Raw genomic sequence first — 21,619 nt, 5'->3', positions numbered from 1 at the left:
GAAATATACATCACTAATATACCATTCTTTTATGAAAATTAGATTTCCGACGCAAAGCCAGCCATTATATAATTAATTATATGTATATGCATTCGCAGAGATAGAAAAAAAATGTTTAAATCATTTTCCCCTCAGCAAATTTTGTGATTTAAAAAAAATTTTTTTTTTTCATTAAAGATTTGAATATTTCTTTTTTTAAATAATTAACGTAACACATACTTCACTATGCGGACCGCTAAATGTTGGAATTAATATCCTACTGTTATTATACAAGTTTAATGAGTTACTATTAAAACATTATAATGAAACTCGACGAAATTGCAAGATTATTATAGAAAATGGGAATTCCAACTTTTTAACGTCATATTGTAGAGTGTGGTTTGAGAATTTATAAATTGAGGAAGAGAATTTAAAAAAAAGTTGGCTATACAAAAGTAATTATTATTAAAAAATTTATCAAATAGTTATATTCTCAAACAATAGTAAAACTTTTTATTATTATTACAATAAACCCTAACTCCAAACATGATAATTAAAACAACTTTTTTACTATCAGCAATTTTACAATTTTTACGATTTTACATAATTATTAAACAATTATTTTAAAACATTTTTTGTATACCAATTTTTTTCACACAAACCTATGAAAATATTTTAAATACTCATTTTTTTGTTTAATAATTGTAATATTTTTTATGCTTTTAATAATTAATTATATTTACAATAATTATAATTAGACATTTTGGAGAGTCTGCCTCTTTATAAATAAACCACGCCTACATTGATAGGCCACGCCCACTTTTATTAAGTAACGCTCTCTTTTTAAAGACAATGCCTTTTATAACTAAGCCACGCCTACTTTTATTAAGTAACGCCCTCTTCTTTAAGACAATGCCTTTTATAACTAAGCGACGCCTACTTTTATTAAGTAACGCCCACTTTTTGAGGACATTGTCTCATTAAAAATTAGTCACGTCTACTTTTTATTATTTTATACTCCGCCCTCTTTTTTTATAGACACTGCCTTTTGTAACTAAGCCACGCCTACTTTTATTAAGTAACGCCCTTTTTAAGACAATGCCTTTTATATCTAAGCCACGCCTACTTTTATTAAGTAACGCCCTCTTTTTTAAGACACTGCCTTTTTGTAACTAAGCCACGCCTACTTTTATTAAGTAACGTCCTTTTTTAAGACAATGCCTTTTATAACTAAGCCACGCCTACTTTTATTAAGTAACGCCCTCTTTTTTAAAACAATGCCTTTTATAACTAAGCCACGCCTACTTTTATTAAGTAACGCCTACTTTTTGAGGACATTGTCTCTTTAAAAATTAGTCACGTCTACTCTTTATTATTTTATACTCCGCCCTCTTTTTTTATAGACACTGCCTTTTGTAACTAAGCCACGCCTACTTTTATTAAGTAACGCCCTTTTTAAGACAATGCCTTTTATATCTAAGCCACGCCTACTTTTATTAAATAACGCCCTCTTTTTTAAGACACAGCCTTTTTGTAACTAAGCCACGCCTACTTTTTATTAAATAACGCCCTCTTTTTTAAGACACTGCCTTTTTGTAACTAATCCACGCCTACTTTCATAAATATCAACAGTTTCCTCCTACTTTATGAAAGCCACGCCCATTTTTTTTATTAATTTCGCTATTATTCTACAAATACCAAAAATATATTAATTTCCATCCAATAAGATCGAAAATTAACTGTCGATTTAAAATTTTTCCTCAATATTCTAATTTTATTAAAATTAAAATTTTTTTTTTTTTGATAACATGCAACAAAGTGAAATGAAAAAAAAAATATTTTAAAGAACGGAAGATGGAATATTTTATCGATCACAAAATCTGCTGAGTCTATTATTGAAAATAATTTATCCCGTCAAAAAATTTTACATATCACGTGAAAATATTCAGCTGCATGTGAGGAAGTTTTTTTTTTTTTTTTAAATTTTTTTTTGCGTGCCATTGGAATCTTACCCTGAAGAAACGATCGCCTGTCAGGCTGTCGGGGCTAAAAGTCTCCCAAGTCCCATTCTCGAGTAACGTATCGATCGACAGGTCATACTCCCGCGAGCGGTTCTTCGATTTCTGTCGAGAAACCAGAGAGAAAGAGAGATAGGACGACTTTTATCACATTCTTCTTTTCACTTTTTCTTTTTTTTTTTTTTTCTTTTCCCTGCAGATGGTTTTTGTGTGTCTCGCGCGTAGTTTGTCTTACAATGAGATAACACTATCGAAACGATCTCGTGAAAAAGCAGTGATAAAATATTGGATAAAAGGAGAGGAGAAAAAAATTGTATATATATAAAATATTCTGAAACACGAAAAATGTTTAAACCTTTTTTGAATTTTTCTGAAAAAAAGGTATATTTAATGAATTTTTAAATTTTAATCTAAATTTTTATTTACTTTATTGTAAATTTAAATGCAATAAATAATAATTTAGTAATTTGAAAAACATTAACTTTTTAATTAAAAATATTAAAATTTTGTTATTAAAAAATATTTTTGTTATTGAACAAATTTTTATTATTCAAATTCAATAACGTAATATAAAATATTAAAAAGATTCGCCGATATTTTACCACTAGGGATAAGCTTTTTTTCCTATTTTTTTAAAGAAAAAGCAAATGAAAGGGGGGTAGTTATCAAAACTGGAAGGGGAATTTAATCTACATAAGCGTAATCTAGTTGAGGCACTTTGTATTTAAATTCAAAACACGCGCGATTTTTCCTCGTTCAAGTAAAAGTTACATTAAAAAAATTTTTTTTATTTTATTTTTAATTGTCACTTTGTGTAAGTTAACAGGAAAAAAATGGTAAAATTTTAAATTCATAACCGACTTTATAGTCTTTAATTAATAAAATATTACCAAAATTTTCCAGTAGAATAAAAATTTAAAAGAAAATGATTTTCAAGCAAATAACAATTTTTACAATAAAAACAAGTATTTAAAGAAAAAGGTTTGAACGATTTTACAAAATTTACAATTTTAAAAAAAATAAAAAAACTATGTTTTTTGTGCATTAGAAATTGATATTTACAGAAAAGTGATAAATGAAATTTGTTTTTATTTTATACAAAGTGGGAAATATGTGAAAGGGTGTATTTTCAAGTAACGAAAGTGCAAAAATTGATTACGTGTAACAATCCCAAAGTGCTTCAAAGTGCTTGAAACATTGGAACAATATTAATCTACCCAACAAGGTGAACAACATTTTTTTTTTGGTCTTAAATTTCAGTCTCAAATTATAATACTCAATAGGGGAGGATTTTCAATACATTCCTTTTTTTGACTGTCAAAAAAAAGCGCTTTCACTTTCAACTAAAAACAAGGTTAATATTACAGGGAAATTTTTTATAAAACTACATTTTTACAATATTTTGTTACCATATTTACCCTATTTTCAATTATGTTAAAAATAATCTTTTTTCCTAACATTTCTTCTCTCACACATTCCACATTCAAAAAAAAAATTGTGCATTTGAAATTATAAAAATTACTTTCATACTTGCTTGAAATTTGAATTAGTGATGTTAATTAGTAAACGAATTAATTGAAATAATTGAATTTAATATTATAAATTTGTTAATAATTAATTAGTTATTAATTAATTAGTTAATTAATTATATAAGTTACAAGTTAAATTAGTTAATTTGTAAGTGACTTTCTCATTTTAAACTCCGCCCAATATTTATTTGACCACGCCCACTTATTTCTATATACAATAAGCCCCGCCCACTTTTTTCGAGACTCCTAAAAATTTCCGCCCCATTTTCAAACCACGCCTATTATTAAAATTTCGGTTCAATATTTGTTGTCCTCGAAGTGGTCAACTGATAATTATTAAGACAACTCCGCCTACTTTTCTATTTGTGACGCCTATTTTATAGAAGCTCCGCCCTTAGTAACGAAGCCACGCCCATTTATGTTCAAAGTAAGAAACATTTTTTATTTCAAAAACTAAAAGTTTCTACACCTGATGAATTTATTTTTTTCTAATCAATTTTTTAATATTCATAGTAATTTTTAATTATAATGATAAATTATAACTAATTATAATTATAAATTATAACTAATTATAATTATAAATTATCATAATTATTTTTTATATTAAAAAAATTATCACTAATTCAAATTTCGAATAAGTAGTTTTAATATTAGTAACGGGACATAAAATAAAATTAGAAAATAATTATTTGCATAAAATTTAAAAAAAGCTTTTCAAAAATTTAAGAAATAATTATTTTATATACATCGGTCCTGTCGTTACTATTATTATAAATATTTTATAAAGATAAAAATTTCTTACACTTGTAAAACTAAATTAAATAAAAGAAATTCAATATGTATAGGAATCTCACCTGGAATAGCGGTTTGTCAATGTCTTGCGATGCTGGAATTTGAACGATGTAAAATTTCTGCTCGAACTCAGGACCGTGGTCATTTACGTCCTCAACTTTGACGACAACACGAGTCGTTGATGAGAGCGGTGGTTTACCATTGTCTTTCACTGAAACCTAAAAATACAATGCATTTTGGGTGAAAATTGAAAATATTCTCGGAAACAGTAAAATTAAATTCACAAAATTTTAACTATAGTTACTTTAATATGATGTTATTTATTTTCGTAAAATTGGAAAAAGTATAAAAAGTATTTTTATTTAATAGTAAGTTTATTAATTTAATTACTTGTTAGCATGTATTTTAACCATTTTTTTAAAAATTATACGTTATTTTATTTATTTATCCGCCCATTGATACTCAATTCACGCTTTTTCATTTCAAACTCCGCCTATTTTTTGTTTAACGCTCTTTCTTGTACGCCCTTCATTATTAAATTCCGCCTACTTTAAAACGAAACTAGGCAACGCCTACTTTTTAAAAATAAGCTATTTTTTTATTCTCCGCCCACTTTAGTAGAAACTAAACCACGCCTACTTAACTGAAACTCCGCCCTTTTTTCAAGCCACGTCTTGCTGTACTACTCTTTCTCATACCAAAACGAAAATTAAACCACGCCTACCTTTTTTTTAAAAGTCCGCCCACTTTTTGTTTAAACACTTCCTTCCGTATATTTTACTTATTTTAGGTCCATTACTTTTAAATACGGTTGAATTTTTATAACCACGCCTACAATTATATTACGCCAACTTTCGTTTAGACCACGCCCCGTACTGTTAAGCACCGCCCACTTTTTAAGACCACGCCTCTTTCTACTAAATACCTCCTACTTTTCAAGATCATGGCTACTTTATAACCACGCCTACATCTCTTTAGTCCACGCCTCTTATGTGGAAATAAAAAAAATGGGCGGAGCATAAAAAATGAGGCCGTGGCATTAGAAAGTAGGTGGTACTTAATAGTAAAAGGCGTGGATTGAACGGATTTAGGAATGATAATGAAGTAGGCGGGTAAACGAAGACCATTTATTCCACGCGTAGCATAAGAAAGTAGGCGGTGCTTAAGTACCGACTACTTTTTTATGCCACGCCCACAATTTTAATGCTCCGTCTATTTATTGTTAATTCCACGCCTCTTTTCTGTAGTACGTGACAATTTCGAACCATATAATGTAGTATTTGGATAAAAATTGTGGGCGTGGGATAAAAAGTAGGCGGTACTTAAGTACCGCCTACTTTTTTATGTCACGCCCACAATTTATATGCTCCGCCTATTTTTTGTTAATTCCCCGCCTCTTTTCTTTAGTATATGACAATTTTGAATTTTATAATGTAGTAATTGGATAAAAATGGTTGGTGTGGCATAAGAAAGTAGGCGGTTCTTTTAAGTACCGCCCACTTTTTTATACCACGCCTATTTTTGTTAATTCCACGCCTCTTTTCTTTAGTACATGACAATTTTGAATCTTATAATGTAGTATTTGGACAAAAATTGTAGGCGTGGCATAAAAAAGTAGGCGGTACTTAAGTACCGCGTAAATTCTTATGCCACGCCCACATTTTTAATGCTACGCCTATTTTTGTTAATTCCACGCCTCTTTTCTTTAGTGTATAGCAATTTTGAATCGTGTAATGTAGTATTTTGATAAAAATTTGTGGGCGTGGCATAAGAAAGTAGGCGTAACTCAAGCACCGCCTACTTTCTTATGCCACGCCCACATTTTTAATGCTCCGCCTATTTTTGTTAATTCCACGCCTCTTTTCTTTAGTGTATGGCAATTTTGAATCGTGTAATGTAATATTTTGATAAAAATTTGTGGGCGTGGCATAAGAAAGTAGGCGTTACTCAAGCACCGCCTACTTTCTTATGCCACGCCCACATTTTTAATGCTCCGCCTATGTTGGCTAAAAAAAAGTAGTAAATTTGAAAATTTGTAGACGTGGTAAAAAATAAAGTAGACTCTTTTTGAAATTAAACGAATGACAAGATGATTATTTACAAATAGAAAAGTTTTGTTAATATTTTTTACTGAAAATTGTAAGGAAAAAAATTTTTTCTTTTAATAAGAAAATTGTGGTAATATAAAGAAAACAAAAAATTGGAAATATTTATGTCTGAAGAAGATAAAATCGACGAATTTTTTTCATATTAAAAAAAAAAAAATTTTTCACTTGCCGCCTTGCGATTTCTCTTAATCGCATATAATGTTTTCGTGCTAAGATTATCAGAGCTTAAATCTGGCGGCGTTCGCATACGAACACTCACGTTTTGTGTAATACTTGAGCTTGATAAACTTTTTATCAGAAAGTTTTAATCATCAGTGCGCAAAATTTTGCTCTCTATCAGTTTGTTGGACGAATATATTCACGTACGAAAGTCTATAGAGAAAATCGTACGGAATTCTCGCCACCCCCCCCCTCAATCTTCTTTGTTCTTTTTTTATCCTCAAGTATAATAAATCTACTTTTTTTTCAACAGCGTCTGAGAAAATTAAATTTTTAACCCTAAAAAAAAAATTAAAAAGAAGGAGAAAAAAATTCATAAATCCGAAAGAAATTGAGTATAATATAGAAAACTATTGGAAGTGTGATAAATTTTACACAATTTCCGCGTGGACAATTTTTGTTACGTTACGAAAAGGTAATTTCCGTTGAGTTCGCCATTCGATGAAGAGCCGTTAATTCTACGTCTCTTGAGGACACTTCACGAACTTTGGCGTGTCCCCATTTTTCGGGTAACATCTGCACTAAATTAGGGTTGGCAAACTCGGGTTTTCCTAAAGGATGGAACGTCTAACAGTTCCGCAATATTCACACACACACACACATTCACCTCTTTTGGCGTATATATATATATATACTTTGTAACTAAGTTTTTTTTCCCGAAAAAAAGTATATTGCCTCAATGTCCCTTGTGACAAGGAATTTAAGATTCAAATAACTTGAGTTGGTTTTGAAAAAAAAAATTTCCAACACAAAGTAAAAATCTATTTCGATCTAATATAATAAAATGTAAAATAGTAGAGAGAGAGAGAGAGAGAGAGAGAGAGAGAGAGAGAGAGAGAGAGAGAGAGAGAGAGAGAGCGCGCGCGACATGAATATGCACTCGGGTAAAATTCGAGAATATTTTCAATTAGAAAATCTTTCTATAGATTAAATTTAAAAATATATTGACAGTGAAATAATATTGAAAAAAAATAAAATAAAAAAAATAATAAAAAATAATAATATAATAATAATAATAATAATAATAATAATAATAATAATAATAATAATAGTAAAATATAAAAATAAAAATAAATATAAAAATATAAAATTTAAATAAAAAAAAAAAAAAATAAATAAAAAAAAAATATAATAAAAATAAAATAATAAAAATATAAAAAATAAAATAAAAAATAAATAAATAAATAAATATAAAAATATAAATAAATAAAAAAAATATATATATATATTAAATATATTTTTAAATATAATAAATATAATTAATTATAATTATTATTTATTTGTTATAATAATAAAATTTAAAAATTATTAGATACTCAAAAAAATGTTCTACTAAATTTATTTACAAATTTCTTTAACAGTAAAGTTATTCGAAAGCATCAATAGTTTTATTTAAAATAAATATTTAATCATTTCTTTTTCATTGGAATTAAGATGTTCAAAAATTTCAAATTCAAACCTTTTCAAGTTAAACAACTCATAAGAATATTATTATAAAACATAAAGAAATGGATTACAAAAATAAATAATATTGAATGTTTCTTAAAATTTAATTTTTACGAAGAATTGTATTAACAACTTTTGAAAATATTTAATTTCTTTTAAGGAATTTAATTAAAATTTTAATGAAATTTATTATATTAAAGAATATTATAACAATTTTTGAAAATAATTGAAAACATTATTTTGAAGAATTTTATTAAATTTTTGAAAAATAATTTAATTCCAGAGAAGAATTTGAATAATAATTTTTGAAAATAATTGAATTCATGAGAAGAATTTTATTAATTATTTTTAAAAATAATTGACTTCTTGAGCAGAATTTTTAAAAAAATTTTGACAATAATTTAATTCTTGAGAAGAATTTCCCTGTCTATTTATAAAGATAATTTAATTCTTGACGAGAATTTAAAAAAAATTTTGAAAATAATTTAATTTTTGCAAAGTATTTTAATTACTAGAATTGAATTCTTGTGATGAATTTTGATATTTATCAAAATGATTGAATTTTGAAAAAGAAATTTATTAAAATTCCTTAGAATAATTTATTTTATGGGAAGAATTATGAAAATAATTGAATTTTCACATAGAATTTTATTAAAATTTTTAAAAATAATTGAATTTCTAAGAGGAATTATAATAAAATTTTTAAAACTAATTGAATTTCTGAGATTTTTATAATTTGTAAAAATAATTGAATTCTTAAGAATATTTTGATAAAAAATATTTAAAAAATTGAATTCCTTTAAAACTTTTATTATTTATGAAAATAATTGAATTTTTGAAACAAATTTTATTGAAACTTTTCAATAGAATTGAATTTCTGTAAAAAATTTAATTATTTATTAAAGTAATTGAATTTTTGCATTAAATTTTATCAAAATTTTTAAAAATAATTGAATTTCTGAGAAGAATTTTATTAAATTTTTTTTAAAATAATTGAATTTCTGAGAAGATTTTTAAAAAAATTTTGAAAACAATTTAATTTCTGCGAATTATTTAATTACTTTTCAAAAGAATTGAATTTTTGATTGAATTTTTGATATTTATCAAAATAATTGAATTTTGGAAAATAATTTTATCAAAATTCCTTCGAATAATTGATTTTATGAGAATTTATGCGATTTTGTTGTTTATCAAGCTAATTGAATTCTTCTGCAAAATTACTTGAAAATTTTTGAAAATAATTGATTTTCTGCGACGAATTAAATGTTATTTATGAAAATATTTCAATTATTGCAACGAATTTTATTGTTTTATTTGAATAATTGAATGTTTCTTAAAATTCAATTCTTTCCTCAAAGTTTTAATAAAATTTTTAAGAATAATTGCCATTTTCAAGGAATTTATTTAAAATTGTATTATATTATTTATGAAAATAATTGAATTTTTTCGTAGAATTGTATAAACAAATTTTTTCTATAATTAAATCTGTTGATAAATTTTTATGAAAATAGTAAATATTGAAAATTATTGAATTGCAAAAAACTTTTGAAAGTAATTGAACTTTTGCAAAAATTTTTATAAATTTTTGAAAATAATTGAATTTTTGTGCGAAAAATTTTGCTATTTGTAAAGATAATTGAATTCTTGACGAGATATTTGTGAAAATTTTTAAAAAATAATTGAATTTCTCCAAAGACTTTCATTACTTTTGAAAATAATTGAATTCTTGTGATGAATATTGTAACTTATGAAAATATTTGAATTTTGTAAAGAATTTTATGAAAATTCCTAAAAATTATTGAATTTCTGTGAAGAATTTATTTTATATTGAAAATTAGAGAATTTCTTTTTTATATAGAAAATAGAGAATTTTTTTTTTAATATTGAAAATTAGAGAAGTTTAAAATATTAATTCAAGATTAAGGTATTTCTACAATTGCTAATTTAATGTTACGAATTGAGAATGTGATCAGAATTTATTTAAGCGCAAGAGTATAAAAGAGATCTCTCAGCATTTATCAGGGAGGTAATTAAATCCCTCTAGAGAGCTTCTATTTTTCAAAAAGTTTCGGTGTGCAACTCGAGAAAATCTCACAGCTTGTAACTTTTGCAATTTGCTTAAGAATCATTTGGTGCGCAATGAAAGACCCTTGAAAGAAGAATTTCTCCTTTTTTTTTCTTTCCTTCCTTTATTTTTTTTTATTCTTATTTTTTTTTGCCAAACAAAAGCCTTTACAAAATATAGAGCTCTCATAAAGTTTCAAGAGCTTAAGGAGAGAAAACTTTTTTAGATCTAATATAATTTAAAAGAAGCTCTCGCACAATCAATATTTGGAAAATAGTTTTCAGTCAAGTTTGTTTATGGTAAGAAATTTTTTTTTTTTTTTTTTTTTTTTAATGATGACGAAAACTGTAAATAATTTAAATGAAGAACAAAAATTATAGAAAGTACGAAAAAATCGTTAATTCACCATTTTCGTTCTATTCAAAAATTGAATATAAATCTCTGATTCTTTTTTTCTTTTAGTAAAGAACATTGAAATGATTTAAAAAAAAAATGTTTTGAATGATTAAAGCAAAAAAAGATTTTTTTTTTTTTTTGAAAAAGTGAAAAAGAAATATGCAAAACAGAGAAAGAGAGAAATAGACGACGATTAATAAAAAGATGTTAAAAATTCTGCTTAGCCAGCGGCTAAGTTCTCGTTCATATTTTATGGCTCAGGGAAGCTGCAATGTTCCTCGCTGTTTACATATATTAGAACAACGTGACTGATACCAGTTGGTCGTCAACGTCGTCTTTATAGGCTAAAATATGTTATGAATAAGAATAAGAAATATTTTATGAATGAGAGTCAACTTTTCAAAGTGGATTTTGCGCGCATGTATTTTTTATCCTACTATTTCTAAAACACCCTTGCGGATTTTAATATTCATTTTATTAGACCATCACAATGCTGAGTATAAGATTAAAAAATTTATTTAAAAAATTTATTTTTTCGAAAACAATAATTTCTTTTTTTAAATATTTAATTATTATTATTTTTCCGTAGGAATTAAAATTCTTCAAAACATTCAAATTCAAATCCTTTTTGAAATTAATCAACTTTAAAAATATTGTTATAAAGCATAAAGAAAACGATAACTCCGAGTCATCGACTCGGAGTGATCGATTTCTTCATGTTTTATAAAATAATTAAAGAGGATCAAGTGTTAAAATGATTATTTTATAATTACGAGAATATTGTTAAATAACAATATTGTAACTTCTTAACAATTATGAATTTATAAAATTGTTTATTAAAAATATGGAATTTTTAAATTTATATACAATCTTGTAAATATTTTCATTTAAAAGAGTGAACAATTTTGTGTAATCAGTGTAAGTTTCATTAATCTATTGTAAACGGCTTATGAGTTATTAAAATTTTTTTAAAAAGTTGTAATATTTTGTTAATGCAAAAAAAAAAAAAAAATTTAATTTCAAAAAACGGTTAAAAGTGTTTGTTTGTTTTGTTGTGAACTACAGATTTTTATAAAAGTTTTAACATTTTAGAAAATCAATGAAATTTTTTTAACACATAGTTGAGTTGTTCTGACCCAAAAGAATTTAGTTTAAAAAAGAAATGTAATAAAATTTAATGCAAGAATTCAATTATTTTCATAAATAATAAAATTCTTTACATGATTTCAATTATTTGAAAAAAATTTAATGAAAATTCATTGCAGGAATTCAATTATTTTCATAAGTTATAATATTCTTCACAGGATTTCAATTATTTAAATAAAATGTAAAATACGTTGCGAGAATTCAATTATTTTCATAAATAATAATATTCTTCACAGGATTTCAATTATTTAAAAAAAATGTAATAAAATTCATTGCAAGAATTCAATTATTTAAAAAAAAGGAAAAAAAATTCGTTACAAGAATTCAATTATTTAAATAAAATGTAATATAAATTCGTTGCAACAATTCAATTATTTTCATAAATAATAATATTCTTCAAAGGATTTCAATTATTTTCATAAATAATAATATTCTTCACAGGATTTCAATTATTTAAAAAAAAATGTAATAAAATTCATTGCAAGAATTCAATTATTTAAAAAAAAGGAAAAAAAATTCGTTACAAGAATTCAATTATTTAAATAAAATGTAATATAAATTCGTTGCAACAATTCAATTATTTTCATAAATAATAATATTCTTCAAAGGATTTCAATTATTTTCATAAATAATAATATTCTTCACAGGATTTCAATTATTTAAAAAATGTTATATAAATTTGTTGTAAGAATTCAATTATTCTCTATAATGCTTTTAATATTCAATTATAATCATAAATTTTAACTGAAATTCATTTTTAAATCAATTTTTTTTAGATAATTCCACGAAAATTCAATTATTTAAATATAAAACTAATTTTTTTGAATAATTGAATTTTTCTCAAAATAAAGAATTTTATTTACAAATTTTTAAATAATTGAATTTTTTCGACGAATTTGAATGAATTTGTTTTTTAGAATAATCTACATTTTTCGAGGAATTCGATTTAAATTGTTTTAAAAATAATTGAAATTCTGCGATGAGTTTTATTATTTCAGAAAATAATTGAAGTTATTACAAAGAAACTTATACAAAATTTGTAAAATATTTCAATTCCTGTGAAATTTTTATTATTTATGAAAATAATTAAATGTTTGCAGAGAATTTTATTAGAATTTTTTTTAAATAATTGAATTCTTTTGGGTAATTTTTTTTTAAATAGAAGATATTAAAAATCATTGAAATGAGGAAGATTTTTGAAAATAATTGAAATTTTGACAAGAATTTTATTAAAATTTTTGAAAATAATTGAAATTTTGACAAGAATTTTATTAAAATTTTTGAAAATAATTGAAATTTTGACAAGAATTTTATTAAAATTTTTGAAAATAATTGAAATTTTGACAAGAATTTTATTAAAATATTTGTCAAATAAGTTAAGGTCCTGAAAACATTCTAAGTTATTAAAATATTTGAAAATAATTGAATTTTGAAGAAGAATTTTTTTATTTATAAAGATATAATAATTTGGGATTTTGTCGAGATTTTTTTTTTGTAAATTTTAAACATTTAATTGAATTTTGTAATAAGAATTTTATTACTTTCGAAAATAATAAATTGAATTTCTGCAATTTGTAACTTCTGCAAAATTCAATTTTTTTTTAGTGTTTTTAACTAAAATTTTTTTATAAATCCATTATTTTTAATAATTAATTAATTATACCTATATTGACAAATTTAACTAATTTTATAGATGATTTTAAATTATTAAAATTTTTCAAAAATCTAAGTTCATTAAAATTTCTAATTAAATTCATTCAAGATTGAAACTTTATAAAATTTCAAATTGAAGTTTTGAAGTATTAATTTTGAAATATTTAAGTAAAATTATTTTAACATTTTATTTATTTATTTAACATACACAACATTAAATAATTTATTTTTACAAAAAAAAATTTGAATTAAAAATTTTTACGTTCTATTATTTTTAAAATTGCTAATTTTATTTTTAAAAAAAGTGAGTGAGAAGCCAACCGCGCGCGAATTGTTGCCAGTAACTAACTAAATGTAATAATATTTTTTATAAAAAAAAAGTATAAAAATAAAAAAGTATAAGTTATAAAAAGTATTATTTTTTGTGTTTAAAAAAAAAAAAATAAAAAAAAATAATAAAAAAGTATTATTTTTACTAAACTCTATTAAAGAATAAAAAATTTAATCTAAATCTACAAATAATGTAAGTTAAACCGTTAAACTGTGCAATTTCGCGACAAATTTGTGGAATTCAGAATAGTGATTATTAAATTTGCATATTTCTGTGTCAATAAGTAAAGCATGTTATTACATTTGACATGACATTGCCACCGCAGATGAAATTGATAGAATCATTCTAGGAAAATGTATTTTCAAGGCTTAATTAAAATTTAGATTGTTACAGTTTACATGTTCCGTGTTAATTATTCAGGAGAATTCTCCAGAATCCAATACTCGACTTATAAGTAAGTTTCAAGCGTCCTATGAATAATGAACACTTCGATGTATATATATATACACACATAGAACTCTAACTCTATCTCGTATCGTATATCAATACAACTTTAAGACCTTAATTTATAGATATCAAAAAATTAAAAACAAAAAGCACAAAGCACAAAGCAATTATTAAAAAGTGTAAAAACAAAATTTATTATTTAAATTTCTTTTCTGATGCACATTTTTTGAAATTTTATTTAAATAAATCTTATTTTTATTTTCATATAATAAAAATGATAGTCGTGGCTATATTGAAAATTTAAGTAATGCTTTTTTTACAGCACAGAAATGTGTGTGTGTAATAGTTGTGGAGAAAAATGATGATGAAGTTAAAGACAAGTATCAAGTTTATAGTCCAATTTTCTCCTACGGTGAAAATGATGTACATGACATAAAATGTAAATTATGATTAAATCTTTTTTAATCTTTTTCGCAATTAACTTGGAAAAAAAAAATTTTTTTTTCACATTCTGTAAAAAAGTGGGAAATTCTTTTAAAAGTTCAGAGTTTGCTGCAGATATTCTCTCATACCAAAGGCGAGTGTTCCTTTACTCTATATTGACAATGGAAATTCGAAAAAAAGTTAGTTAATTTTTTTTTAAATCTAATTAATTAATTTTATACATTAGCACACGTCTTCTAGTTCAATTTTTCAATTTTATATTTAATAGCAGACAATTTGTTTTATTTGATAATTTATCAAAACGAAATGTACAATTTTTTTTATGCTTTATAAACATAGATATATATTTGCTTTTACTTTGTTTGGAGTTTATAGAATATTAATTTATAGAATTTATATTTTATAATTTTTGTTTTCTATTTTTTGTTTAATTAGAAAGAAATCTACTGTTTTATTCCGTGAACTTAATGGACTTGAAATAAAATATTCTCGCACTCTATCGACTCGTGTAAAGTTAATATTCTTTAAATGGACTCGACATTAATAAAACATTTGCTTCGATATAATGTTTTGCCCCCCTATACCCTATACCCTGTACCCTATACCTGTTTCAATTTAATTATTTTTATTCATTTCGTTCATACAATGTACGTGTATGTGCATCTATTATTTTGCAATTAAGCAGCAACGATGATAAAACTTTTCATAAATTTGTTTCTCATGAATAAATAACACACGTTTTTGTTATTAAAAGTTTTTGTTAATTAAGATACTTAAAATAAATATATTTATTATATTATAATTAAAAGATTATAATACAATTCGTTGCAAGAATTCAATTATTTTCATAAATAATAAAATTCTTCACAGGATTTCAATTACTTTATTTTTAATACAATTTTAAGTAAATTTCTCGAAAAATGAAATTATCTTCAAAAATTTCTTGCAATAATTCAATTACATTTCACAAACAATGAAATTCTTTGTTGAAATTCAAAAATTTTCAAAATTTACTATTTTAATAAAAGTTCTCAAAAGAATTCAATTATTTAAATAAAATGTAATAAAATTCTTCGAAAGAATTCAATTTAGAAGAAAGTCAGACAAAAGCACGGTTCCTACAGAATCTGGAAATCATGAAAATCATGCCTGAAATTTTTAAAAGTTTCTAAATTTTTCAGTTTTCCATTTTTTCTCTTGAATAGAAATTCAAATAATAATAAAGCTAAATCCCATAAAAGAGAGGAAAAAATGTTGAATTTTAAGAAATTCGGTTTTTTGAATTTTTGATAATTTTCGATAATTTTGGATTTTTTACCAAAAAGTCGAGACTATTAAATAAGTAAAGTATTTTTCAAGAGCACAAAAATAATGAAGCTAAATCCCATAAAAGAGAGGAAAAAATGTTGAATTTTAAGAAATTCGAATTTTTGAATTTTTTCGAATTTTTGATAATTTTATATTTTTTACCAAAGAGTCGAGACTATTTAATAAGTAAAGTATTTTCCAAGAGCACAAAAATAATAAAGCTAAATCCCATAAAAGAGAGGAAAAAATGTTGAATTTTAAGAAATTCGGTTTTTTGAATTTTTTCGAATTTTTGATAATTTTAGATTTTTTACCAAAGAGTCGAGGCTACTTTATAAGTAAAGTATTTTCCAAGAGCACAAAAATAATGAAGCTAAATCCCATAAAAGAGAGGAAAAAATGTTGAATTTTAAGAAATTCGGTTTTTTGAATTTTTTCGAATTTTAGATTTTTTACCAAAGAGTCGAGACTATTTAATAAGTAAAGTATTTTCCAAGAGCACAAAAATAATGAAGCTAAATCCCATAAAAGAGGAAAGAAAATGTTGAATTTTAAGAAATTCGGTTTTTTTGAATTTTTGATAATTTTCGATAATTTTGGATTTTTTACCAAGGAGTCGAGACTATTAAATAAGTAAAGTATTTTCCAAGAGCACAAAAATAATGAAGCTAAATCCCATAAAAGAGGAAAGAAAATGTTGAATTTTAAGAAATTCGGTTTTTTTTAATTTTTGATAATTTTCGATAATTTTGGATTTTTTACCAAGGAGTCGAGACAATTAAATAAGTAAAGTATTTTCCAAGAGCACAAAAATAATGAAGCTAAATTCCATAAAAGAGAGCAAAAAATGTTGAATTTTAAGAAATTCGGATTTTTGAAATTTTGATAATTTTAGATAATTTTAGATTTTTTACTAAAGAGTCGAGACTATTTAATAAGTAAAGTATTTTCCAAGAGCACAAAAATAATGAAGCTAAATCCCATAAAAGAGAGGAAAAAATGTTGAATTTTAAGAAATTCGGTTTTTTGAATTTTTGATAATTTTCGATAATTTTGGATTTTTTACCAAAAAGTCGAGACTATTAAATAAGTAAAGTATTTTTCAAGAGCACAAAAATAATGAAGCTAAATCCCATAAAAGAGAGGAAAAAATGTTGAATTTTAAGAAATTCGAATTTTTGAATTTTTTCGAATTTTTGATAATTTTATATTTTTTACCAAAGAGTCGAGACTATTTAATAAGTAAAGTATTTTCCAAGAGCACAAAAATAATAAAGCTAAATCCCATAAAAGAGAGGAAAAAATGTTGAATTTTAAGAAATTCGGTTTTTTGAATTTTTTCGAATTTTTGATAATTTTAGATTTTTTACCAAAGAGTCGAGGCTACTTTATAAGTAAAGTATTTTCCAAGAGCACAAAAATAATGAAGCTAAATCCCATAAAAGAGAGGAAAAAATGTTGAATTTTAAGAAATTCGGTTTTTTGAATTTTTTCGAATTTTAGATTTTTTACCAAAGAGTCGAGACTATTTAATAAGTAAAGTATTTTCCAAGAGCACAAAATAATGAAGCTAAATCCCATAAAAGACGAAAGAAAATGTTGAATTTTAAGAAATTCGGTTTTTTTTGAATTTTTGATAATTTTCGATAATTTTGGATTTTTTACCAAGGAGTCGAGACTATTAAATAAGTAAAGTATTTTCCAAGAGCACAAAAATAATGAAGCTAAATCCCATAAAAGAGGAAAGAAAATGTTGAATTTTAAGAAATTCGGTTTTTTTTAATTTTTGATAATTTTCGATAATTTTGGATTTTTTACCAAGGAGTCGAGACAATTAAATAAGTAAAGTATTTTCCAAGAGCACAAAAATAATGAAGCTAAATTCCATAAAAGAGAGGAAAAAATGTTGAATTTTAAGAAATTCGGATTTTTGAAATTTTGATAATTTTAGATAATTTTAGATTTTTTACTAAAGAGTCGAGACTATTTAATAAGTAAAGTATTTTCCAAGAGCACAAAAATAATGAAGCTAAATCCCATAAAAGAGAGGAAAAAATGTTGAATTTTAAGAAATTCGGTTTTTTGAATTTTTTCGAATTTTTGATAATTTTAGATTTTTTACCAAAGAGTCGAGACAATTTAATAAGTAAAGTATTTTCCAAAAGCACAAAAATAATGAAGCTAAATCCCATAAAAGAGAGGAAAAAATGTTGAATTTTAAGAAATTCGGATTTTTGAAATTTTGATAATTTTAGATAATTTTAGATTTTTTACCAAAGAATCGAGGCTACTTTATAAGTAAAGTATTTTCCAAGAGCACAAAAATAATGAAGCTAAATCCCATAAAAGAGAGGAAAAAATGTTGAATTTTAAGAAATTCGGTTTTTTGAATTTTTTCGAATTTTTGATAATTTTAGATTTTTTACCAAAGAGTCGAGACTATTAAATAAGAAAAGTATTTTCCAATAGCACAAAAATAATGAAGCTAAATCCCATAAAATGTTTTTATTATCTAAAATTTTTATCTAAAATTCAATTTTAAATCAATTTTTAATTTTTTATTGGAAAATTCTACGAGAATTCAATTATTTAGCAACAAAAATAAATAATTTATTGAATAAATGAATATTTCTCGAAATTGAATTATCATAAAGAATTTTTTATCATCAAAATTGAATTTTTTTTGAGGAATTTTAATAAAATTTTCAAGAAGAATTATTATTTTTCGAGGAATTCAATTAGAAATGTTTAAAAAATAATTGAAATTCTATGATGAGTTTTATTTAAATTCAATGAAAATAATTGAATTCTTTTAAAAAAATTTTATTATTTATGAAAACAATTGAATTATTGCGAAGAAATTTATAAAGAAATTTGTAAATAGTTGAATTCCTGTGAAATACTTATTATTTATGAAAATAATTTATAATGTTTGCTTAGAATTTTATCACAACATTTTTTTTTTAAATAATTGAATTCTTTTGAAAAAATTTTCTTAAACTAGCAGATATTGAAAATTATTGAATTGGTAAACATCTTTTGACAATAATTGAAATTTTGCAAAGAATTTTATTAAAAATTTTTGAAAATAATTGAAATTTTTATGTGATTTCCCTCACCTGTGGCAACCCTGAATTCGTAAAAATGACTTTTCGTAAAAAAAAATAAAAAATAAAAAATAAATAAATTTTTTTTTTTTTATTTTCGTAAATTCGTAATAATGTCGATTCGCAAAAATGACAATTCAAAAAAATGACTTTTCGGAAAAGTGACAATTCGTAAAAATGTTGATTCACAGAAGTGACAATTCGTAAACATGACAATTCGAGAAAATGACATTTTGGAACAAAATAACGATTCGTAAAAATGACTTTTCGCAAAAGTGGAAATTATATTTCTTATAAATTTAATGGAATTATTTTTGCACAAAATCTCCTTAAAATTGTTGTTCTTTCCAAAAGAATAACTCTTATATTATAAATTTTCCTTTTCATTCAAAAATTATAATATTCGAAAAATATTCTCTATTTTCCATTTATATTATTTTTGCGCCTTTGAGTTTTTATATTTACGATACGAGAACTTTCTTTTTACAAAAAGATTTAAAAACCTCATATCATACATCATTGGAGAATCAAAAAGCGGTTCTCAATATTACAGTAGAGGTTTTCTATTTTTGGATTTAGTGATTCGAAAATTTTTCCTACAGGCTCGTAAAGAAAGTGAGTACTATATGGGAGACCATTGAACAGATATTTGATTGATACAATGCGATCCGATGAAACAGAAGAATCCTTCAGACAATTTTTCCAAGTTTCCATTTACTTTTGACTGTATATACATACACGCTTCCATGATTTTTGTAACATGGAACTTGAAAGTGCACATCCAAGCATAAAGAGTGATCGTTTCTTCAGTTGATGCGGGGGATTTTTTTTTGTCTCGAACAAAAATTAACTCCCAAGTTCTTCGAAGAAAGAGTTTGGTTAAAGGTTTATTAAATCATATTTACTAAGTGTATTGAGAGATTTCATTATAGAAGAAAATATAATTTATAAGATTCGAGTTTTTTTTTCAATGTGTAACACTTGGGTGATTGAGAAGAAGAAGAAGAAGAAGAAGAAGAAGTGAAACGGAAATACTGAAAATTCACTGACTTTAAATATCTATCTAACACTTTTTTTTTCTTATCGTGAAAAAAAAAGTTTAAGGTGAGTTTTTAAACGCGTTTCCGTTAGTCTCGATACGGAAATGCACTCCCAAGAGTCTTGAGAATAGTGAACGATACTCCAAAACCCCATCCTACCTATCTTCACTCTCATCCATTCTTTACTCGAACCCTCTCACTCTCCGGCTTCTTCAATTCACAAAGAAGGGAACCCTGTGCCTCATTTTACTTTTCAATCTCGGGGTTGGATGCGATTTTCCACCTCGTTTCCAGTCTGACAATATTGAGAGGATGGGCTAAAGCGAGAAACGAAGTGTCGATATAGAATAGTCAGAAGAAGAAGAAGGAGGTGCAGGTAAGATACTGCTTCTAAGGAAGGATGTCCTATCGACATCAACAGCACCGTCAGCGCGACCTTTTAGATATTTAGGTTAGCTTTAACGACCTCCGAGAGCGCTCCAATTCGATGGCTAAAGGCATTCTTCCGTAAATGACTTCCGGTATAATAACCGTTGCCATATAACACTCTATCATGGGTATGACACTTGAGTATAAAATTCCAATACTCATCGGAGACTTTAAAGGAGTTAATATTTTTTCATCATCAAAAACAGTAGTGCGGCTATATTAAGTTTATTAACAGCGTTGAGTGTATTGTTGCGATCGTTTCTTTCAATAAAAGCCTATAGAGTACCTATGATGTGAAAAATTTTAAAACTTACCTCCAGTACATGTTCCGCCTGATTTTCACGATCCAATTTTCTCCCAGTGGTGGTAATGACACCTGTAAAAGAAAAAAACAATAATTTCTTTAGTGCCACACAAAAAACTGATAGTTTTCTAAACATTAATGTTCCGTCACGTCATCGAGACAACAGTTTTTCAATAAACACTGTCTGAAAAGTTAAGTTAAGTTAAGTTTCATTTTTCATTTTTTTTTCATTTTTCATATTTTTTCATTTTTTTAAGTTTCATTTCATTTCATTTTTTTTAAAAGTTGAGTTAAGTTTCATTTTTTTAAAATTGTAAAAGAAGTAGTTCTTTTACAATTTTAAAAAAATGAAACTTTGTTTTATTTCTATTCACAACTTTCACAGACTTCGCATTCCATGATTAATTTTAAAAAAGTAGCAAAAAGTAGCTTTGAAACTACAAAAATTGGTAAAAAAAGTGGCTATCGAAAAATTAAATTTAACGACCAAAAAAACTCGTTTTAGACCCAAGAAAACTGACAAAAATCTCATTCTATATTTTATTTTCCTGACTTTTTCCTAATTTTTATCAAAAATATTTACTTCCTTCTTATCCTGTTAATAAATTGAATTCCTGCAACGAATTTTTATTTTTCGTGAAAGAATTTAAATATTTATAAAAATAATTCAACTCTTGCGAAGAATTTTATAAAACTTTAAATAATTCATTTATTTCGATTAATTTTATGCGAATTCTAATTTAAATAATTGAATTCCTAAGAATTTTTATTATTCATGAAAAGAATTGAATTCTTACGAAGATTTTTACAAAAAATTTTTTAAATAATTGAATTTTGTTTGAAAATTTTATGAAAATA

At 24.5% G+C, this 21,619-nt stretch overlaps 1 protein-coding gene across 3 annotated transcripts in view; it reads right to left on the bottom strand.

Annotated features, from left to right (window-relative positions):
• The window catches only part of LOC122505215 (fat-like cadherin-related tumor suppressor homolog), a 535,247-nt gene that overhangs the window by 31,101 nt on the left and 482,527 nt on the right, over positions 1-21,619 (bottom strand). For all 3 annotated transcript variants that reach the window (XM_043616706.1, XM_043616703.1, XM_043616704.1), the window contains exons 6-7: positions 20,772-20,833; positions 4,381-4,536 (exon numbers count right to left, since the gene is read on the bottom strand). In XM_043616706.1, coding sequence (XP_043472641.1) covers positions 4,381-4,536; positions 20,772-20,833 — 218 coding nt within the window. The remainder of the gene's footprint in view (positions 1-4,380; positions 4,537-20,771; positions 20,834-21,619) is intronic.

This window comes from Leptopilina heterotoma, unplaced genomic scaffold (assembly GCF_015476425.1).
Source record: "Leptopilina heterotoma isolate Lh14 unplaced genomic scaffold, ASM1547642v1 Lhet_350, whole genome shotgun sequence".
Classification (NCBI taxonomy): Eukaryota; Metazoa; Arthropoda; class Insecta; order Hymenoptera; family Figitidae; genus Leptopilina; species Leptopilina heterotoma.
This window is presented reverse-complemented; position numbering and strand designations above follow the sequence as displayed.